Source organism: Phyllobates terribilis, unplaced genomic scaffold, assembly GCF_046119375.1.
Source record: "Phyllobates terribilis strain yellow unplaced genomic scaffold, ASM4611937v1 Scaffold_4__5_contigs__length_816908805, whole genome shotgun sequence".
Taxonomy (NCBI): domain Eukaryota; kingdom Metazoa; phylum Chordata; class Amphibia; order Anura; family Dendrobatidae; genus Phyllobates; species Phyllobates terribilis.
In genome coordinates this window covers 68,459,220-68,484,180 of record NW_027362764.1, presented here as the reverse complement: position 1 = coordinate 68,484,180, position 24,961 = coordinate 68,459,220, and the positions used below count along the sequence as shown (strand labels likewise).

The 24,961-nt window shown below is 43.9% G+C and overlaps 1 protein-coding gene across 1 annotated transcript in view; it reads right to left on the bottom strand.

The window, feature by feature from the left end:
* The window catches only part of LOC141264991 (macrophage mannose receptor 1-like), a 154,166-nt gene that overhangs the window by 56,222 nt on the left and 72,983 nt on the right, over positions 1-24,961 (bottom strand). Inside the window, exons 15-20 of the mRNA XM_073677467.1 lie at positions 24,755-24,899; positions 13,023-13,064; positions 10,893-11,056; positions 9,932-9,999; positions 8,478-8,578; positions 5,659-5,801 (exon numbers count right to left, since the gene is read on the bottom strand). Coding sequence (XP_073533568.1) covers positions 5,659-5,801; positions 8,478-8,578; positions 9,932-9,999; positions 10,893-11,056; positions 13,023-13,064; positions 24,755-24,899 — 663 coding nt within the window. The remainder of the gene's footprint in view (positions 1-5,658; positions 5,802-8,477; positions 8,579-9,931; positions 10,000-10,892; positions 11,057-13,022; positions 13,065-24,754; positions 24,900-24,961) is intronic.

Below are 24,961 nucleotides of genomic sequence, written 5' to 3'. Positions count from 1 at the left end.
CGGCTGAGCGTGCACACTAATACTGGATGGACCGGTTGAGCATGCACACTGATACTGGCTTGACCGGCTGAGCATGCACACTGATACCGGCTGGACTGGCTGTTCATACACACTGATACTGGCTGGACTGGCTCTTCATGCACACTGATATTGGCTGGACCGACTGTGCATGCACTTGGATACTGGCTGGACTGGCTGCGCATGCACACTGATACTGGCTGGACTGGCTGTGCATTCACACTGATACTGGCTGGACTGGCTGTGCATGCACACTGATACTGGCTGGACCAGCTGTGCATGCACACTGATACTGGCTGGAACAGATGCATGTGTACACTGATACTGGTTGGGCTGACTGTTTATACACCCTGATACTGGCTGGACTGGCTATTCATACACACTAATACTGGCTGGACTAATTGCACATGCACACTGTTACTGGCTTTACCGGCTGTGCATGCACACTGATACTGGCTGGACTGGCTGTGCATGCACACTGATACTGGCTGGACTGGCTGTGCATGCACACTGATACTGGCTGGACCAGCTGTGCATGCACACTGATACTGGCTGGACTAGTTGCGCGTGCACACTGATACTGGTTGGGCTGGCTCTTCATACACACTGATACTAGCTGGACTGGCTTTTCATACACACTGATACTCGCTGGACTGGTTGCACATGCACACTGATACTGGCTGGACCGGCTGCGCATGCACACTGATACTGGCTGGTCTGGCTGTGCATGCAGACTGATACTGGCTGGACTGGCTACGCATGCACACTGATACTGGCTGGACCGCTTGCGCATGCACACTGATACTGGCTGGACTGGCTGTGCATGCAGACTGATACTGGCTGGACTGGCTACGCATGCACACTGATACTGGCTGGACCGCTTGCGCATGCACCCTGATACTGGCTGGACTGGCTGTGGATGCAGACTGATACTGGCTGGACCAGCTGTTCATGCACACTGATACTGGCTGGACCGGCTGTGCATGTACACTGATACTGGCTGCACTGGCTGTTCATAAACACTGATACTGGATGGACTGGTTGCACATGCACACTGTTACTGCCTGGACTGGCTGCGCATGCACACTGATACTGGCTGGACTGGCTGTGCATGCACACTGATACTGGCTGGACTGTCTGTTCATGCACACTGATACTGGCTGGAATGGTTGCGCATGCTCAATGATATTGGCTGGACCGGCTGCGCATGCACACTGATATGGCTGGACCGGTTGAGCATGCACACTTATACTGGCTGAACCGGCTGAGCATGCACACTGATACTGGCTGGACTAGCTCTTCATGCACACTGATACTCGCTGTACCAGCAGCGCATGCACACCGATACTGGCTGGATTGGCTGTGCATGCACACTGATACTGGCTGGACTGGCTGTGCTTGCACACTGATACTGGCTGGACAGGCTGCGCATGCACACTATACTGACTGGACCAGCTTTGCATGCACACTGATACTGGCTGAACCAGATGAGCGTGTACACTGATACTGGTTGGGCTGGCTGTTCATTCACACTGGTACTGGCTGGACTGGCTGTTCAGACACAGATATTGGCTGGACTGGCTGAACATGCACACTGATACTGGCTGGACTGGCTGTGCATGCACACTGATAGTGGCTGGACTGGCTGTTCATTCACACTGATATTGGCTGGACCGGCTGCGCATGCACACTAATACTGGATGGACCGGTTGAGCATGCACACTGATACTGGCTGCACCGGCTGAGCATGCACACTGATACCGGCTGGACTGGCTGTTCATACACACTGATACTGGCTAGACTGGCTCTTCATGCACACTGATAATGGCTGGACCGACTGTGCATGCAGACGGATACTGGCTGCACTGGCTGCGCATGCACACTGATACTGGCTGGACTGGCTGCGCATTCACACTGATACTGGCTGGACTGGTTGCACATGCACACTATTACTACCTGGACCGGCTGCACATGCACACTGATACTGGCTGGACCATGTGTATATGTACACTGATATTGGCTGTACTGGCTGTTCATAAACACTGATACTGGCTGGACTGGCTGTGCATGCACACTGATAATGGCTGGACTGGCTGCTCATGCACACTGATACTGGCTGGACTGGTTGCGCATGCTCACTGATATTGGCTGGACCAGCAGCGCATGCACACTGATACTGGCTGGACTGGTTGAGCATGCACACTGATACTGGCTGGACCGACTGAGCATGCACACTGATACTGGTTGGACTAGCTGTTCATACACACTGATACTGGCTAGACTGGCTCTTCATGCACACTGATACTGGCTGGATTGGCAGCGCATGCACACTGATACTGGTTGGACTGGCTGTGCATGCACACTGATACTGGCTGGACTGGCTGCGCATGCACACTGATACTGGCTGGACTGGCTGCGCATGCATACTGATACTGGCTGGACCGGCTGTTCATGCACACTGATTCTGGCTCGACCAGATGCGCATGCATACTGATACTGGCTGGACCGGCTGTGCATGCACACTGATTCTGGCTCAACCAGATGCGCGGTCACACTGATACTGGTTGGGCTGGCTGTTCATACACACTGATGCTGGCTGGACTGGTTGCACATGCACACTGTTACTCGCTGGACTGGCTGTGCATGCACACTGATACTGGCTGGACTGGCTGATACTGGCTGGACTGGCTGTTCATTCACACTGATATTGGCTGGACCGGCTGCGTATGCACACTGATAATGGCTGGACCGGTTGAACATGCACACTGATACTGGCTGGAACAGCTGTGCATGCACACTGATACTGGCTGGACTAGTTGCGCGTGCACACTGATACTGGTTGGGCTGGCTCTTCATACACACTGATACTGGCTGGACTGGCTGTTCATACACACTGATACTCGCTGGACTGGTTGCACATGCACACTGATACTGGCTGGACCGGCTGCGCATGCACACTGATACTGGCTGGTCTGACTGTGCATGCAGACTGATACTGGCTGAACTGGCTACGCATGCACACTGATACTGGCTGGACTGCTTGCGCATGCACCCTGATACTGGCTGGACTGGCTGTGGATGCAGACTGATACTGGCTGGACCAGCTGTTCATGCACACTGATACTGGCTGGACCGGCTGTGCATGTACACTGATACTGGCTGCACTGGCTGTTCATAAACACTGATACTGGATGGACTGGTTGCACAGGCACACTGTTACTGCCTGGACCGGCTGCGCATGCACACTGATACTGGCTGGACTGGCTGTGCATGCACACTGATACTGGCTGGACTGTCTGTTCATGCACACTGATACTGGCTGGAATGGTTGCGCATGCTCAATGATACTGGCTGGACCGGCTGCGCATGCACCCTGATACTGGCTGGACCGGTTGAGCATGCACACTTATACTGGCTGGACCGGCTGAGCATGCACACTGATACTGGCTGGACTAGCTGTTTATACACACTGATACTGGCTGGACTGGCTCTTCATGCACACTGATACTCGCTGTACCAGCAGCGCATGCACACCGATACTGGCTGGATTGGCTGTGCTTGCACACTGATACTGGCTGGACTGGCTGTGCATGCACACTGATACTGGCTGGACAGGCTGTGCATGCACACTGATACTGACTGGACCAGCTTTGCATGCACACTGATACTGGCTGAATCAGATGCACGTGTACACTGATACTGGTTGGGCAGGCTGTTCATTCACACTGGTACTGGCTGGACTGGCTGTTAAGGCACAGATATTGGCTGGACTGGCTGAACATGCACACTGATATTTTCTGGACCGGCTGCGCATGCACATTAATACTGGATGGACCGGTTGAGCATGCACACTGATACTGGCTGGACCGGCTGAGCATGCACACTGATACCGGCTGGACTGGCTGTTCATACACACTGATACTGGCTAGACTGGCTCTTCATGCACACTGATAATGGCTGGACCGACTGTGCATGCAGACGGATACTGGCTGCACTGGCTGCGCATGCACACTGATACTGGCTGGACTGGCTGCGCATTCACACTAATACTGGCTGGACTAGTTGCACATGCACACTGTTACTACCTGGACCGGCTGCACATGCACACTGATACTGGCTGGACCAGCTGTGCATGCACACTGATACTGGCTGGACCATGTGTATATGTACACTGATATTGGCTGTACTGGCTGTTCATAAACACTGATACTGGCTGGACTGGCTGTGCATGCACACTGATAATGGCTGGACTGGCTGTTCATGCACACTGATACTGGCTGGACTGGTTGCGCATGCTCACTGATATTGGCTGGACCAGCTGCGCATGCACACTGATACTGGCTGGACCGGTTGAGCATGCACACTGATACTGGCAGGACCGACTGAGCATGCACACTGATACTGGTTGGACTAGCTGTTCATACACACTGATACTGGCTAGACTGGCTCTTCATGCACACTAATACTGGCTGGATTGGCAGCGCATGCACACTGATACTGGTTGGACTGGCTGTGCATGCACACTGATACTGGCTGGACTGGCAGTGCATGCACACTGATACTGGCTGGACTGGCTGCGCATGCATACTGATACTGGCTGGACCAGCTGTTCATGCACACTGATTCTGGCTCGACCAGATGCGCATGCATACTGATACTGGCTGGACCGGCTGTGCATGCACACTGATTCTGGCTCGACCAGATGCGCGGTCACACTGATACTGGTTGGGCTGGCTGTTCATACACACTGATGCTGGCTGGACTGGTTGCACATGCACACTTACTCGCTGGACTGGATGTGCATGCACACTGATACTGGCTGGACTGGCTGTGCATGCACACTGATACTGGCTGGACTGGCTGTTCATTCACACTGATATTGGCTGGACCGGCTGCGCATGCACACTGATAATGGCTGGACCGGTTGAGCATGCACACTGACACTGGCTGGACCGGCTGAGCATGCACACTGATACTGGCTGGACTGGCTACGCATGCACACTGATACTGGTTGGACTAGTGCGGTAATGAGGCAGTGACCCAAGGAAAGTTCAACTTAAATGTCATTATTTGCCAAAACTCACAAATCAAATGCAAATTCTGTCCTCCGGATCACAGCCGAGATATCCACACAGTCCGTGTAAACCTGTTACCATGGGAGATGGCTGAGACGTGTCACTTAGGGTGCATCAGATACATTGCCTTCACAGGCCTGTGTCCAGCTTTATACAGGCTGGCAGTGCGCTGCTAGCAATCCCAACACTCACACACCCAACCTTTGCTACAGGTTTTTAAATGGAATCTGTGGCCATGAGCCACTTGTAAGACCCGGCTGGAGGGAGTGGACTGCCCCACTGCCATCCTGTAGATCACTCCCAAAATAAAAGCCCATGGTTTTCTTAAATACAACTTAGCCAAATAGTTTGACCAAGTCCAAACTTTACTTTTATTTTGCACTGCAACTACAGCTGTGCCTATGACTGCAATACACTCCAGTAGGTTCAATATGCTTCTATGTGCATCCTGGGGGATACATACTGTCCCTCGTATGTGATCCTCCTCACTGCCTCACAATGTATTATACTAGTATACAGTATATATATATTAGTAGCAGTAAATGTAGCCAGGCTATAAAATTACCTGTCGTCCAAATGCCAGCCATTCTTCTGGACAGCCGCCTTGCGGCTCCGGAGCAGTTGGGGCAGACGTTGCATTGACAGAACTGTTCTTCCTTTCACAGATATAAGGATTGGGATAACCACAATTTATGTCATTCCAATATCCTGTTATTACAATGAAAAAACACTGAAATTACACATCAGAATCAGTCCTTAAAGGGGTAGTCTGATTTCTGATTAACTCTTTCCTGCTTGCACCAAATAAATTAACTGGCTGCAGACTAAATCTCTGTACTGTAGCTACTTTAGAGGGTGAACAAGTAGCAGTCAGACTCAAGCCATGGTGTCTGGGGGACAGGACTGTTAAGATTCATAAGACTATCTAGGCTGAAGGTTAGGGGCCTCATGGGGACTATGGTCTCACCATTGTCTTTTTGCTGAGGCATTATTTCGTGCACCTTAAGGCTTCAATTAATTATAATTAAAGGCAATGTGAGCTGTAGCAATATGTTTACATGTACGAGTTTATCGCGCACTAGTTTTTGGGTTGTGACATCTTCTTCTTTTCTTTTTTTTAATCTTAATAAACCATAAGTTACACTTTGATTTATATATATATAAACTCTATTTATAGGATAATTAATTGATTTTTTATTGCAGTGGAACAAATTGTTCTAAAAGCAAATAGAGAATAATAATAGGCAATTAAAACCTAAGTTTTATAAGTGTAGATGATAAAAGGAGCTAAGCTCATACTGACAGACAAATTAATACATAAATATCACAAACAGCAAGATGGAAAAATGGGACTTTAATCATTAATATATAAGTGCTCAATATTACCATTGCAGGATAAGAAGGGTCCAATCTCATCCAATCGCTGCTATGAAGATGTGTCATCTAGATTAAGCAGGAGCAAGGGCCAGGGGAGAGGAATATTCTTTCTAGTATCCCCTGTCGTGCTTTGTCCAATAGCTCCTGCCCTGAATATGGCAGTATTGAAGTATGAACCTATACATTATGGCAGTATCAGTATTTGGTCAGTATTTTTTGTCAGGAGTGGGAGCCAAAACCAGGAGTGGGTGATAAATGCAGAATTGGTGACTTGTTTCTATTCTACCTTTTCTTTGATTGTTCCTCACCTGGTTTGGGCTCCGACTCCTGAGAAAAATTACTGACAGAATACTGACCAAATACTGATAGTGAGGCTGTGGCCTTGTAGAAGAATTACCCCTATATCCGTCCTAGCACATTTCATCCTCATTGATGAGGATTCATCAGGGGAAGTGTATTTGTAAAGAGGGAGGGTGGAGCTTCTATGTATCAGGATCTTGCAGCCATAGGAGTTCCTTGTGAAGGTGTGCAGAGTGATGTGCCACCTATATCAATGTGAGGTATAAGGGCAGAGGGAGTATAAATAGGCGAACTGTAGATCCCACCTGTGAAGCCGGAAGCTGCCGGCTTTCAGTCATACAGGAGTGCTGGCATGGCTACAGTCATCACCCACATCACTGTGAGAGGCGGCTGTAAGTATGCCCCTGAACTGACTGACATCTGGCTCTGCAATGCATCAGTGCAGAGTGAAGTTAAAGTACTGGGTCGTGAATATATCCAACGCTCACAGTGCTATATTCACAGTGGTGACTGTAGCTAGACCAGCACGCCTGTATAACTGAAAGCCAGTGGCTCTTGGGAGCAACTAAAAAACTTTTAAGAGCTTTATTTTTATTACTTTCCATTTTTTTTTTGTCCCACAAGGGAATATAAAGCTGTGATTGTTTAATTGCTTGTGCAATTTTTCAGTATTCTAATAGCAATCTCCTATTAAAGGGGTATTCCCGTCTCCAAGATCCTATCCTAATATGTAGTAGGTGTAGTAATAATAATGTTAGCAAATACCACCAATTAGAAATGTAGTATAGTTTTTTCTGATTCGCTATGCCTCTTTCTTCATGTTTGGGGCGCAATACTTCCAGCCTTTATACTCCGGGCCAGGCCAGACTTCCCTGGACACAATGGGTAAGGTCAATTATTTTTGAGCATCTCAGCAGTATTTAGGGCGCAACTTTCATATTTGGATAAAAGACAAATGATTAATATTTATTATACAAATTCCCACTTGTCTTATATTGCTCCCTATTTCAGACTTGCCGATCATCTGTTGACCAAACTTTTGGTCATTTGGGCCTGTACCCGGACCATTTTGTATTGCTATTCTGTCCATCATATTTACTTCTGTGTGGCTTTTAAATAATTTTTTTCAATAAAATGTATGTGTGTTTTAAAGCTACTCCTTTGTTTCTTCTGTTTGACATATAATTCCTTGTAGGAGTATCTAGCTATATACTATATGCACTAATGATCTATAATGATCCTATTTTGATTAATTAATTATGCCCATGGTACTTTTTCTAATTGTATTGCTCTTTCTTCATGTGCAGGCATTGCAGGACCTTAGATATCTATGGTAATGACCACTAGCAACTAGCTAACTGACTGTCACTATATCAGTGGTCGTAACCATGCATACCTAAGGTCCTGCAATGCCTGCATATGAGGAAAGAGACATAGCAAAACAGAAGAACTATACTACATTTCTAATTGGAGATATTTGCTGATAATATTATTATTTTTACACCTGCCACATATTGAGATAGGATCTTGGAGATGGGAATATCCCTTTAAGCTCTTTCACATGAGCACAAATATGGTGGAAAAGGGCAGCTCATCGGCACCCAGCGTTTGAGTAGCAGCAAGGGGAGTTGGACAGGCACCGGGACTGATGCTCCAGCATGATTTCACCACTTGAATACCACTGTAACACACAGACTCGAGGCGTACCTAAGTTTTTATACATTACAACACAGTTTTCGTCATTGTTGGCAAAGTTGGGTTCATAACTTGCCCAGGCAACAAAGTCAATGACAGAGCCATCCATCCACCTAAAGAAATAGAAATGTTATGGTTAACATATCAGTCATATCTGTTGCTTATATGTGTCCTCCTATGCCCTAATAGTGATGAGCGAGTATGTTTTGTTAACCCTTTCGCCGAGTATGATCGGGTGAGCACCGAGTAGTTACAGCGTGCTCGGTGATATGTTTGAATCGCTCCCGTGTGCATGATTTGAGACTGTTTGACAGCTTTATTACATGTGAGGAATGTCTGCTTCTTACACATTCCTCACATGTATTAAAGCTGTCAAACCGTCGCAAATCATGCACATTTTTGGCAATGTTTTTTTTATTAAAAAACAAAATGAGTTATTTTGCAATTTTCACATTGGCCACCAGGGCTTTTCTAGACTAATACTTCCTGTCCTTTCAGGCTTATAACAAGAATGAATACCTCTATACAAAGATAATAACACAAGATTTACCAATCACAAAAGGCGATGTTTCAGTTGACTCTGCTCCCCCTCCCTTCTTAATGAACATTGCACAAGCTCATTAGATGCTTCCATACAAAAGATGGAGTCAAAATCTATTCATTGTGGTTACTGTACATGTGTTGTTTCCTGAAACTGGAAGTTAAAGTCTAAAAAAAACCCAGTGGCCAGTTTGTTTCTATTTTTTTAATAAATATATGAAAAAAAGATATTGAAAAAATGTCTCAATTAAAAATAAATGAATTAATTAATAAAAATGTAAAACTAACACCTGGTTTAAACAATAGGTCAATTCCTGTTCATAGCTTTCCTTTAAGTCCTTACATCCTAGTTTGCTAATACTGTAGAACTTAGGGATACGGAGTTGAAATCTTAAGGTCAGGATCTCCCCAACTTTTAAAATTAGGAATTTTCAAAACTAGGCCCAATTTTCTCCAACGGGGTCACATACCATCCATGAGATATGTACTCCAATTATACAGTGCTTTTAGGAGGAAACAAGTTGATCTTCTGTATGTTTTCAATACTTCATACTGATACTTATTCAAATTAAAGGTTGTGAATGCATTGATATTTTGCATACATTACTGGGTCTTGCAACTGCATTCTGTGCTGTCTGTATAATGGTCAATTCACGCTAAGTGTGAAGTATATGGCGGAAGGATTTACAGACGTATACTTCTGAAGTATGACATTTTATAGCAAAAAAAATCACACTTTTTTTGTGCTATGCCTCTATATAGAATAGTGCAACAGACTGCTATACACTTTGGTCCTCTATTGGATAAATGGGGGCTTATCGATGCCCTTGGCATATATGGGTCTTATGGATATTGCAAACACAATGCGATCGTAGCCTAAAACGTCAACTATTTGGTAAAATTGTCAAAATGTAGTAAGCACCTACATAAACTCTTTATCCACTGCTAGACGCAAGCCAATAAAATAAGTATCGCTCCTTCCATTCTTTAAAACCTAAAATGGGGAAGAAAAGGAACATGAGGGTGAATTACACATGGACTAAATGGCGCTATAATAATAAATATTAACAATAATATCCATGCGCAGGAAACTTTGAATACAGAGAAGACATCACACTTCAGTGCCAAAGATGAGATCGCATCCACAGCTGGAAATAAAATAATGTTTGTGTATAATAGAAGATGGTGTACGAGTGATTGATTGTTCTGCTGCGTTCCGGCCCCTGAAGACAACAATCGCGCTATATGTACAGTGCCATGCGGTTTTACAAGTAATATGAAATTATTTTACTCACTTATATAGCGCCATTAATTCCACACGCTTTACAGACATCAGTAATATTTATATGACCTTCTCTTAACATATGACATATATTTATATGACCTTCTTTTATTGTGATGCATTGTCATTTTATATTTTCATAGAATTTTATAAAATTGTTTGTAAGTAGTAGATTTTTCACCTTAAAGGGGTTTTTCTCATGAATAAAAGTTAATTTTAATCAATAGATCTTGGAATAATAATAATAATTATCCTCTGCCCAGGAGATGTGGTATGATCAGACCATGTTCCTGCACGGTCAGACACAGCCATTACACAGTACACAGCAGGGGCACATTTATAAGATTATCTCAGCACAGGAACATTTTATTTAAACACATCCAATTGTGGAAGTTATTGTTATTCCAAGATCTATTGATTAAAATCAACTTGTGTTTTTGAGAAAATCCCTTTAAAAAGATGATCAACTCATAATGGAGAAGTGAATGTTATTATTCAGTTAATATTCACTATTTTCCCCCAATGAATCTATAGTTTTCTGTTTTTCGTTTTTGAAATAATAATAATAATAACCATTCCACGTAGTTAGAAATTAAATAACTTACATATCTCCAGAGGAATTTTCTCTCAGATTCACTGTTAATGGTGACGAGATCTCCGAAATTACGTTTACAAAATTCACGTGCTTTGTCCATAGACACTTCTTCCTTGCTAATATAGTATTGTTTGTCCTCTCGAATTAGCCAGCCATCACTTGTATACTCAAAATCTAATATGGAAATAAGAAGTAGTTTATAACAGCAGAAAAAAAAATCTATTTATATAAATATGTCTGAATCATCTGGCTGCAGCCCTTTATTTCGATCAGAACTGTATATCTATACCTCTGCTGTTATCTCCACTTCTTTTTGTAGCCGTGCTTTATACTGCCATGCCAGAGACCCTAGAGCCCGGTCACTATTTTTTTGAGATTATACATCTGCAATCCTTTTTGTAAATATACACACATACTTGCATTTTTAAGTATTAATTTTTTTATAAATATTATGATTAAATTTTAATTTTTAAAATATCTAAATGAGTTCTGCATTTTTTTAAAATAATATAATAATGATATTATGTATTGTCGATAATAAAAAAATTCATTACAAACTAAATTTCACCAAAAAGTTTAATTCGACAAAATCCCAATTTTTCACAATAGGATTTGCGAACATTTCAACAAACCTGTGGCAAGCTTGCATCCAATTTGCTAGATTTTGAGGGCCGGGAAGAGGTTTAAAAAAAAAATGTTATACTCACCTCTCCTCAGTCCCACCCGTAGCTCTCCCACCCTCTCCCGTGATCTGTTCGGCTCCTCTGTATTTTCTCTGTTGCAGTTTCTGGGCATCTGGCTCTGTCAGTGTTCACTAGGCCCCACATTGTCAAATGGATGTTGACACACGTCATTGACATCCTTGACATGCAGCGCCTCTTATGTGATTGTGTAAGGGCTCGTGAAGAATGGCAGTAACAGAGGCCTGGAAAGAGAAGAGAGAAAACAGAAAAGAGAATACAGAGGAGCTGATCGGTGAAATGACGGTGCATGGGGGGTTACGGTCATCACTTACTACACAGTGTGCACACTGGAATCTCTCCCCATCACATTGATTGACAGTCTGATCTGCACACATACTGCAGAGTGGGTTGTCAATCAATGTGTTGAGGAGTGATTACAGCTGGACTCACTACGTAGTAAATGTTGACTGTGAGGATAGGGTCGTGTGACAGTATAAAAAATTGTTCAGATTTGCATTCAGAAAAGTGGGATGATTTTTTTCTCACTTGTCATCCGTGTGCAATCTGTTTTTTTTTACTAAGCAGCTATTAATCATTTACAAGACCATTTATAGTTTCCTATATTACAGAGTTGCAAAGTATCTGTAAATATTTGATGCTGTACTGTGACTCCGTACAGCCTCCAATTTTTTTCTGTGGCTCCGTATAGCCTCCGATATTTTTCTGTGACTCTGTATGCCCTCCGATTTCTTTCTGTGGCTCCATATGGCCTCAGATTTCGTTCTGTGGCTCCGTACAGCCTCTGATTTCTTTATGTGGCTCTGTACAGCCTCTGATTTCTTTCTGTGGCTCTGTGGCTCTGTATATTTTTTTCTCACACCCATAGACTTTAATGGGTGAATCTCATCTCATTTTCAGACAAGAATTGTGCATACTTTGACTTTTTTCACATGCAGATTCAAAAAGTAAAAAAAACATCCATCTGCTCTGCCCCATTGAATAACATTGGTCTGTGGGTGATTGTTTTTTTTTAACGGACAGCACTCGGGCTGAAAATATGGTCGTGTTTACGAGCCTTAAAAGTCCCTGCACAACCCTGATGTCAGAGAGAGGTTACAGGGAGGATATAAGTTAATATTCTCCCTTTCAGGAAGCCTGTAAATCATGATTTAAATGCTATTTACCAGCAAATTACCAATATATCTGCAACAGGTATGCAAATAGGGTTTTTGGAGGTGACAGGTTCCCTTTAATCACTTCTTGATATTTGATCTCCTCTGAATTTATTCCATTTGCTCCAAATTTATTCAACACAAATTGAATTTCCTGGTCAAATTCGAAAAAAAAAATCTTCCAGATTTGCATTTTGGCAGATTTGCTCATCTCTAGTATCTATCACTGACAAATTTTCAAATGCTGAATTAGATTTAATGCATTTTTATCTAAAAACTACTTACCGGGAACTGGTGGTTTTGTGGGTTCTGGCTTTAAGGTTGCACCTAGAAATAAAATGATGGTGTCATTGTAATTGCACTAGAACCTGTGATTTCCGCCCCTGCTATATTAAATGATAACCAAACACTGTGGGTGTCTCATGAATGTTCCACTGATAAATTCAATTTTATACGTTTTATATTGATGACACGGTACCGAGAAGAACAGACAGTAGACTTTGTCCCAATGATCAGGGTATCAGGGTAATCATGAAAAAATTGTGAATCTTTGCAATTGAAGGGTTTGTCTGGGACTTTTACATTGATGGCCTATGACTCGCCCAGGGGGATATGGGGGACTCGGTACCCGGGCCCTTACCTTCTTGGGATGTTACGGCGGTCGGCTCCCGGGCCCGTACCCTGGAGTCACTCTTAAAAGGGGTTGTTCCTTGAAGGGATAATAAATGGTTTTGTCCCGTGATGCCACCTGAGGTTCCTGGTAATGGGTACCAGTGCTGCTGCAAACCTTCAGGGGGTGATGGGATGGCAGCTGAGATGTTTCTGCTCCCCACAGGCGGAGCAGGCCCCCGTGGCAGGGTTGATGGAAGGGATGCAGGTGAGAGGTGGCCCAGCCTGGTCAGGGGAGAATAACAGACACGCACACAGGGGATTCGCTTCAGTACCTTTACTGGTGTAGACGGCAGGTACGGTCCAGGGTACCTGGTAGGAAGGGTGCACTTCTGCACTCTCCCCTGTGAGCGGGTATAAGGCCTCCTTGTCTGTTTCTTCCTCTCTCTCTCTCTGAAGCTCCTGACCTGCTTGGAACTAGGCCTAGCTTCTGTACTCTTTCTCACTCTCTCACCTGTCTGCTTGGTGGTAAGAACTTTCCTCTGGCTATCACTAACCCTGGACGCTGGGGCCTTCGTGGTTCCTAGTTCTTTGGATGGTTGCAGCTTCAGGTTGACTAGGGGTCTAGAATCCCCTTGGTATACCGGTTATTCCTACTGGGCGTAGAGGACCTTGTAGACGCGGACCCGGTGTCCAGCTTGTGTTCTGGGGTGAGCCTAAGATGCTCCTCTGCCCCCCAACACTTCTCTCCTCTCTCCTTGCCTCCGGCCATGCTCTAGGCCCTCAGGCTTCAGCATGTGCTTTAGGCCTTAACTTGCCCTCAGCATAGCAGTTAACATGTGCTGCTTCTTCGCTTCTCTAAAGTGTCAGCACACTCTGCCTACCTAACTCCACCCTCCAGTATATATATCCCTAACAGGGCTCCCTCTGGTGGTATGAGGTGGAAGGGTGGAGGTGTCTGTGTGTACTGAGGGCCTCTTGTGGAGAAGTCCGTCCATGCACCCTTTTGGGTCCTGTGGTACCTGTGGGTAGCAGGGTGCCACACCTATTCTTAGGATAGGTTATCAATATCTGATAAGTAGGGGTGTGACACATGGTACCCCCACTGATCAGCTGTTCCAGGTGGCAGTAGCCGCCAGAGGTGCTCAGATACGGAGCTGCATAGAATAGCTCTGTCAACAGTATAGTGGCCGCACCTGGGTACTGCATATCGGCCAACTAATCGAAGCAAGGGAAAAGTCCTGGACAACCCCTTTAACCATGTTATTTTATCGCAGTGATGAAGATTTAAGAGAGGGATTTCATTCCTGCATAAAGGTTTTATTATTGTACTAAAGGCTATATTATCGTACAATTGTAATTCATCTTTCATTCATGTCGTTATTAGCTTTATGCCCTTTTCAACTTTTGTGACAACTGCTGTAATTTGGGAGATGCATATCAGTACATATCAGTTCTGCCTAATGAAAATGCCTCGTGGGTTTAGAAATGTTTACTTGGCAGCCACATTAGAAAGATATTACTTGTGCAAGTAAGGGGAATTTGTAAGTTTCCGAGCCCCTAAGTAATGTCGGATACAGTGGCCTATAGTAGGGATGAAAATAAGTCTGCTTCTTACAACAATTAGGGACTTAAGTCTCCAAAACTCCACTATCATGTCGTGGACTCTCCAGGACATGATATATCTTTTACTGATTAATTGACTTACCATTGACCGTATTGCAGTGGTGATAGCTCCTGGCGATCTTAGTTGGCTTCAAGCCACGGAAATGTCATATTTTCTCTGCTAAATTTCAGCAATGAGATGTTATTCCTGCTGTGTATCGTCAGCAATCTGGCAGTATTATATTTACTCCAGTAAGAACCTCCCACTATGTCTTCATACCTTTTGTTATATTGCTATGAAATAACTTGAGAAATGTTGCAAGAATGATCATGCAAGTGTTTTTTTCTGAGCCAATACATTATGTGGGAGAAATGCTACGGGCCTAATATGACTTGGCATGGTGTCACTTAGTGTGTACAACAGCAACAGCTTATGCTGGAGGGACTATGTTGAACAGACAGCAGATGGTGCTGTGTTAATTATCACAGTTTGTTCATGTATGTGTGTAGTTCCTCTCTAGACTGTATTCTATGTTCCTGTCAGTTGTTCCCTATATCCTCCTTCTTGATGGTGATATCCCAAGTAAACCAGCTCATTCTCTCACAATATCTGATTGAGGATGATTCTGCTGAAAGCTGAAATCTGCAACACCACTGAGGAGCGGTGAAGAATTTTGAAGAGGGTTGTGCTATGTCGTTTAAGTGTTAATGGACTAAGTTGCTGGTGACATTGCTAAGTTTTGGATCAGAATTAAAGGAAGGGTCCAGCACAATACAAACTAAAAAAAAACAACTTAATACTTCCCAGACTAAGACTCATGAAATTACTTATATTGTGTGTTGCCCCAAATTACACAGGAGAGTTTGTCTCTTTGGCCATATCGGGCAGAGTAAGCCTTATTATTAAACATGCTCATAAAGAGAGAAAAATTATCGCCCTTGTAGAAAGATGCCCCTGCAGCAAATACAAGAGTTGGGGAAAGTGTAGAGCCCTGCTATCATGAAGCCGCAGTTGAGGTGGAAAAAAAATTGATCCCCAAAGAGACAGGGAGATGTGGAATGAGGTCACCTCCTGAAGTCCTGCTAAAAGACCAGGCAATCAGAGTCAAAATGTGTAGGCCAAGTATACAAGTGAGAAATCTGCTGAGAGTAAAAGTCAGCTGTGACAAGTAAAGTTACTGTTCAAAGACCATCTCAAAGACCACCCAAAGAGGGGAATCCCTCCAACCAAGATCACTCTCTAAGTTGACCACTCAGAAGAAGCCATAAGCGAAATGCACGTCAGGGGTGTTCTTCTCTGGTATGACTTTCACCTTGGACTTGCGTAGTCACTTTTGGGCTGTATAGGAATCTGTGTGTGGAGTGGATGACTATTGCAACGTACAGTACAGACCAAAAGTTTGGACACACCTTCTCATTTAAAGATTTTTCTGTATTTTCATGACCATAAAAAAACAAAAAAGTGTGAAACAACTGAAAATATGTCTTATATTCTAGGTTCTTCAAAGTAGCCACCTTTTGCTTTGATGACTGCTTTGCACACTCTTGGCATTCTCTTGATGAGCAAGAGGTAGTCACCGGAAATAGTCTTCCAACAATCTTGAAGCAGTTCCCAGAGATGCTTATCACTTGTTGGCCCTTTTGCCTTCACTCTGCAGTCCAGCTCACCCCAAACCATCTCGATTGGGTTCAGGTCTGGTGACTGTGGAGGCCAGGTCATCTGGCGTAGCACTCCATCACTCTCCTTCTTGGTCAAATAGCCCTTACACAGCCTGGAGGTGGGTTTGAGGTCATTGACCTGTTGAAAAATAAATGATGGTCCAACTAAATGCAAACTGGATGAAATAGCATGCCACTGCAAGATGCTGTGGTAGCCATGCTGGTTCAGTATACCTTCAATTTTGAATAAATCCCCAACAGTGTCACCAGCAAAGCACCCCCACACCATCACACCTCCTCCTCCATGCTTCACGGTGGGAACCAGGCATATAGAGTCCATCCGTTCACCTTTTCTGCGTCGCACAAAGACACGGTGGTTGGAACCAAAGATCTCAAATTTGGACTCATCAGACCAAAGCACACATTTCAACTGGTCTAATGTCCATTCTTTGTGTTCTTTTGCCCAAACAAGTCTCTTCTGCTTGTTGCCTGTCCTTAGCAGTGGTTTCCTAACAGCTATTTTACCATGAAGGCCTGCTGCACAAAGTCTCCTCTTAACAGTTGTTGAAGAGATGTGTCTGCTGCTAGAACTCTGTGTGGCATTGACCTGGTCTCTAATCTGAGCTGCTGTTAACCTGTGATTTCTGAGGCTGGTGACTCGGATAAACTTATCCTCAGAAGCAGAGGTGACTCTTGGTCCTCCTTTCCTGGGGCGGTCCTCATGTGAGACAGTTTCTTTGTAGCGCTTGATGGTTTTTGCAACTGCACTTAGGGACACTTTCAAAGTTTTCCCAATTTTTCAGACTGACTGACCTTCATTTCTTAAAGTAATGATGGCCACTTGTTTTTCTTTATTTAGCTGCTTTTTTCTTGCCATAATACAAATTGTAACAGTCTATTCAGTAGGACTATCAGCTGTGTATCCACCAGACTTCTGCACAACACAACTGATGGTCCCAACCCCATTTATAAGGCAAGAAATCCCACTTATTAAACCTGACAGGGCACACCTGTGAAGTGAAAACCATTTCCGGTGACTACCTCTTGAAGCTCATCAAGAGAATGCCAAGAGTGTGCAAAGCAGTCATCAAAGCAAAAGGTGGCTACTTTGAAGAACCTAGAATATAAGACATATTTTCAGTTGTTTCACACTTTTTTGTTAAGTATATAATTCCACATGTGTTAATTCATAGTTTTGATGCCTTCAGTGTGAATGTACAATTTTCATAGTTATGAAAATACAGAAAAATCGTTAAATGAGGTGTGTCCAAACTTTTGGTCTGTACTGTATATATACTAATGGTAGGACTCTGTCTACTATTTATACTATATATTCCTTGCCACTTGTGGGCTGTATAGGAACAGGAATGTGCAATAGATGAAAACTGCAGTTCATCTTTTCCAACAGTAGGACTTAGTCCACTATTTATTTCTAGACGACACTTTTTCCCTCTTTTATACTGGATGATCTCATTTTATATGTACATGCATCAAGCCTCTTATCTAGTGTGATATGTAGACACACTCAATTCTCAGTGCATACTATTATTAACTTTGCAATCTTTGGTATATACTATCACCTTATGTGTTTCCCAGCATTTATTGATTTCTTTGTGTAGTTATTCAGTAGTGACTATCATTAGCACCCCCTCCCCACATATATTGCCTATGACAGGGGTCCTCAAACTTTTTAAACAGGGGGCCAGTTCACTGTCCCTCAGACCATTGGAGGGCCGGATTATAGTTTTTTAAAAAAACTGTGAACAAATTCCTATGCACACTGCACATATCTTATTTTGAAGTAAAAAAAAAACAATACAGGAACAAATATAATATTTAAAATGAAGAACAAGTAAAGTTAAATCAACCGGTATTTCAATAGGTAGGTAACTGTACCCAATAGGCAGCATAGGTCCCCAATAGGCAGGTAAATGTACCCAATAGGCAGCATAGGTCCCCAATAGGCAGGTAAATGTACCCAATAGGCAGCATAGGTCCCCAATAGGCAGGTAAATGTCCCCAATAGGCAGGTAAATGTCCCCAATAGGCAGGTAAATATCCCAAATAGGCAGGTAAATATCCCAAATAGGCAGCATAGGTCCCCAATAGGCAGCATAGGTCCTCAATGGGCAGGTAAATGTTTCCAATAGGCAGGCTGTTTCCCCCTTATAATGCCATATGCAGGCTGCCCCCCCCCTTATAATGCCCCATGCAGGCTGTTCCCCCCTTATAATGCCCCATGCTGGATGCCACCCCCCATATAATGCCCCATGCAGAATGTCCCCTTCTCACACAATATAATGCCCCATGCAAGATATCACTCCCCTGTCTTTATAATGCCCCATGCAGGATGTCCCTTTCCCCCCCATATAATGCCCCATGCAGGATGTCACCCCCATATCATGGCCCATGCAGGATGTCACCCCCCATATAATGCCCCATGCAGGATATCACTCCCCTGTCTTTATAATGCCCCATGCAGCATGTCACCCCCCATATAATGCCCCATTTTCGCATGTCACCCCCTCATATAATGCCTCATGCAGCATGTCACCCCTCCATATCATGCCCCATGCAGGATGTCACCCCCCATATAATGCCCCATGCAGGATATCACTCCCCTGTCTTTATAATGCCCCATGCAGCATGTCACCCCCCCATATAATGCCCCATGCAGCATGTCACCCCCTCATATAATGCCCCATGCAGCATGTCACCCCCCATATAATGCCACATGCAGGATGTCACCCCCCCATATTATGCCCCATGCAGCATGTCACCCCCCCATATTATGCTCCATGCAGCATGTCACCCCCCCATATTATGCCCCATGCAGGATGTCCCTTTCCCCCCATATAATGCCCCATGCAGGATGTCACCCCCCATATCATGCCCCATGCAGGATGTCACCCCCCCATATTATACCCCTTGCAGGATGTCACCCTCCATATAATGACCTATGTCTCCATACATTAAAAAAAAGAAACAAAATCCAATACTCACCTCACTTCTCACTTGCTGCCACTGCTCTACTCTGGTCTGGACTCCAGCGTCGCGGCGGCGTTGTCCTACTCTGCGCTGCCTGTGACGGCACTCGGGAGGGCGCAGTGTAAAGACGTCACCGCACCCTCTGACCTGAGACGTCACAGGAAGCGCAGAGCAGGAAGACAGCGGATCTGCGGAGGCACGGGGAGAGGTAAGTGTCCACCTCCCGGGGCCCTGAGCAAGCGGGGGGAAGGGCGGGCAATGGCACCGCTCTCCTCTCCTCCGCTCATAGCCCGGCGGGCCGGATGAAAGTCCTCCGCGGGCCGCATGTGGCCCGCGGGCCGTAGTTTGAGGACCCCTGGCCTATGAGATATATTTATTTGCTTATTCCTTTCTGTATAATTAAATTGTGACAAGTATGTCTCCTATACAGTATATTAGCACCCTTGGTAAAGCCTACTTCCATTTTAACATCTTTTAATCATGTCTGTTGTACTTTTGCTTTTATATGTACTGTACATAATAAAGTTTATTGAATTTTATACATGGCTGCTTTACTCCTAGTTTTTCGGGTAGGTTGTATATAAGTTATACTGAGGGTTGCGGTCAGTGACGTAACTTAAAGCTCATAGGCCCCAATGCAAGATCTCCAACCAGCATGGGCCTGTAATAATATTGGTCTTCTACTATGTAGCAAAGGGTTCATTTGCGGCCCTTGGGCTCCTGGGCCAGGGTGCAATTGGAACCCCTGCAACAATTATACTTACGCCCCTGGTTGTGGACTACCCTATTGGGTGCACCTGCCTGTGTAGTATGTCCCAGGTGGAGAAGACCTGCATGAAAGCAGTGCTACTAAAGAGAGGTCTAGGACAACCACCATATAGAGGCTCTTCTGACAGGGTGAAAAGTAACCGCTATGAAGAGGAGGATTTGCCCCAGCAGAGTAAGAAAGAGATGCTTATTCCTGTCTGAAAGCATTACCCCACAGAAGAGTCTCAGTTGTAATGTCTGAGTGTAAAGAGGCATGCAATGCCACAGACGGCTGGAGACTGGTGCCCGTGTGTGGGACCAATAGTGTAGGATGTAAGCATGTAAAAATTGCAGGGCATTACTGCGAGGAGAAGGGGGCTGTGAGAAAAGCACTGTGACTGTGTGCTGTACTGTATTGTTAAAAAACATAGAGATTGTGAAGGAAGTGCTGATGAAGAGATTGTCTACAGACTGTCACCAGTATTAGACTGGGGTGCCAAGAGCCCACCACCACCAGTATCCAGGGCCCCACTTTTCAGCTACATGCAAATGTGACATTATTCTCAATCATAAATTTATACAACAATGAACTGGATAGATTAGTAAATGAATAAGATGCTGCCTTTGTCTGTACATAGTGATTCAAGTATATTGTGCCAAGTACTGCTCATAGAAGAGGGATGTGGCCCACTCTTGCACAGAGGCCCAACAGAGGCTTCTCCTGTTCTCCTGTGGGCCAGTCCAAGCCTGACTATCACAAATACAATAAGTGTTACAAATGTTAGCCCATTGCTGTCTACCGGTGTACAAACCTGTCTCCTAATGTTATGTTCAGTAACCACCCAGCAATTTCCTCATGAAAGGCATTGTGACTATCAAGCTGAGTAACATTGTTGCGCTCTCATTTCTTCCATGATCCTTTCTGCCCTGCATATCTGCATTCCTTCTGCCATCTCTGAGTAGGGAACCACACTGTCACTAAGGGTTAAATAATCATGGTATACTCTCTTGCAGGCAGACTGGTCTCTTTTACCTGCCACAGATTATGGGAAGGCTGGCTGTACAGGCTTTAGCTTATTTGCTCCTTTGAAGCCCCTACTTTAGCCCTTGGCGTAAAGCACAATAACTAGTGAGTACTACTCACCCCCACTTGCTAGCTAGCTTTGATGCTAATGTGACATGCAGAAGTAGTGCTGTTGCTTTAAAAGCATTCAGCAACTATTAGAAGTAACACAAGCTCATGAGACAGGAAGTGTTGTGCTCCAGAAGCATCCAGCAACTGGAGGGGTTAACACAGTCACAGGAGAAGGGGAGTGTTTTAGCAGAGCCCCAGGGTGATTGTGGGGAAGTTGTTTACTGTCTGGCTGGAGCCAAAGAGAAAGGTGGTGTGTGTGTTCTGTATCTCACAGAAACGCCCATGCAAGTGAAAAGGATTCAAGTCAGGAGTGAATCTAAGCACAGGTCAGGTAGAGTTCCTGAAATAGCAGTGCAGAGTATTGTCAGGCAGAAAGATTAGGACTGTAAGAAATGGTGTCACAGGGATCATCTCCCTCAGCAAACTCCCCCCTCCTCCATCTCACTGTGCTATAAATAATGCTGTGTTCATTAATGTGCCTTTGCATTAAAACTGTGCTGTCCTGTACTACTGGGAAGACTGTGAACTGCTGTGCTGCTAAGGAAACTGTACTGTTTGTCACTGGAGCCTGTTGCTCATAAGACTTAACTTGCACTGGCTGTGCGACTTCTTATTAAATGCTACTGTTCTACCGTTTATAAGGACTCTTGTCAAGTGTGTCTGGTCAGCAAGTGAAACAACCTATGTGTCTGTGCCTGAGGGTCAATACACCTGTGTGCCTGAAAGAAGCTGCAGCACATGGTCTATGGTCACCCTGAGTAACGGTTCCCCCAGGATTCCAAAGAATTCATGTAACCTGTCTCGCCCCTATCTGAACCTAGCAGCGTGTGTGTAACACTAGCTAGATATTTCATAGCACCACAGCTTTATATTCAGACATATAATACTACAGGGTGAGCCATTTATATGGATACACCTAAATGAACTGGGAATGGTTGGTGATATCAACTTCCTGTTTGTGGCACATTAGTATATGGGAGGGGAAAAACTTTTCCAGATGGGTAGTGACCATGGCGGCCATTTTGAAGTCAGCCATTTTGGATCCAACTTTATTTTTTTCAATGGGAAGAGGGTTGTGTGACCCATCAAACATATTGGGAATTTCATAAGAAAAGCAATGGTGTGCTTGGTTTTAACATAACTTTATTGTTTCATGAGTTTTTTACAAGTTTATGACCATTTATAAAATGTGTTCAAAGTGCTGTCCATTGTGTTGGATTGTCAATGCAACCCTCTTCTCCCACTCTTGACACACTGATAGCAACACCGCAGAAGAAATGCTAGCACAGGCTTCCAGTATCCGTTGTTTCAGATGCTGCACATCTCGTATCTTCACAGTATAGTCAATTGCCTTCAGATGACCCCAAAGATAAAAGTCTAAGGGGGTCAGATTGGGAGACCTTGGTGGCCATTCAACTGGCCAACGAAGACCAATCCACTTTCCAGGAAACTGTTCATGTAGGAATGCTCGGACCTGACACCCATAATGTGGTGGTGCACCATCTTGTTGGAAAAACTCAGCGAACGTGCCATTTCAGTGCATAAAGAGGGCAACACATCATCATGTAGCAATTTCATATATCCAGTGGCATTGAGGTTTCCATTGATGAAGAATGGCCCCACTATCTTTGTACCCCATATACCACACCATACCATCAAGATACGAGATGTGCAGCATCTGAAACAACGGATACTGGAAGCCTGTGCTAGCATTTCTTCTGCGGTGTTGCTATCAGTGTGTCAAGAGTGGGAGAAGAGGGTTGCATTGACAATCCAACACAATGGGCAGCACTTTGAACACATTTTATAAGTGGTCATAAACTTGTAAAAAAACTCATGAAAGAATAAACTTACGTTAAAACCAAGCACACCACTGTTTTTCTTTTGAACTTCTCAATAAGTTTGATGTGTCACATGACCCTCTTCCCATTGAAAAAAATAAAGTTGGATCCAAAATGGCCAACTTCAAAATGGCCGCCATGGTCACCACCCATCTGGAAAAGTTTTCCCCCTCCCATATAATAAAGTGCCACAAACAGGAAGTTGATATCACCAACCATTCCCATTTTATTTAGGTGTATCCATATAAATGAAAAAAGAAAAAAGAAGAAAAAATGATCAGCTCACCTGATTGCTGTAGGCTTTAGAAACAAGGAAGCACGGATACGTGTGGCCTCACGTGATTGAATACAAAAAAGAAAAAGGAAACCAGCTTCCAAAAATAACAAAATTTATTGAAATAAATCCACGTAGTTTAAAATTTCCATGCCATGCTGGGGAATCTCACATAGAAAAATCGCAACGCGTTTCGAACACAGTTCTGTGTTCTTTGTCAAAGCACGGACATTTGATTATAAAGAGTATCTAACTGTACTAGACATTGCAAAAATAACTATAATTATATACATAGAACTGAAACAGTCACCATACTGGCGGCAAGAGTGCCTGACTGTGGATATTACAACATATGGGAACACAACACAAATTTGGTAAAATATATTGTTTGCATTATACTAAATCATCAGGTGTGATCTCCACCCCAGAGGGGGCAATGTTAGTCCATGACATAGCAAAGGGTATGAGAGTCTTGCACAGCTCAGAATGCAACAGCAGGGTTTGGGTTGCAATTATCCTTGATTTTATATATGAGGGTGGAAGATTCTATTTCAACCCTCTGACAGGCCCATTGATTGTAATCTATTTTAACGTGAACATTATGGATTATGTCATAAATTATTTCAGAATTCTGCTTGACTTCTAATGTGAATCTCACTTTGATTTTATTTAAAAAGCTTTGCCCATCAAAGCACTATCATGGATTGAACTTTGCAAGTTTATAATCTACAGTTTTTCTAAGCGTTATTCTCACAGTGACCACTAGATAGCAGCAACAACTTTATTATTTTGAAGTATTTTCATTATAATATAACTGGCCACTACAATGGTCACATAAGTGGCATCAACATTTCTATTTCAGAAATCAAACAGATTATACTATAATCATAATCACTAAAGGTCTGCGTTTTCAATATGATTGGGGTTGGTGAAGGTCTTGATACATGAGTTTTCAAATATTGGAAGGTATTTTAAAACACAAAGTAGAGTGACAAAAGAATTATCATTTATTCTAATTTTCAACTCTGTTAATCTACATGGTGACCCTTTGCACTTTTATCTGGAGTTGGTGGAACTGTATCATCGTATCAATAGGAAACTATCCATCTGCTTACATAGATTGTGCATTTGTGAGACACAAACTATTACAGTTTTGTACCTTTTTTAAGTTCACAAATCCAATCCTGTGGAGTATCGCAATGTCTATCATTCCAGGACAGTCTATGATCAGTGTTCACCTCCCCACAGAGCTCCAACCCCTGGTAGTTGTTGGGTTCTCCATATGACCAGTTTTCATAAATCAACTGCAGAAAGAAAAAAAAGAAAGAAAGAAAGAGGGAAAATGAGGGAAAGAATGGGAAAAAGA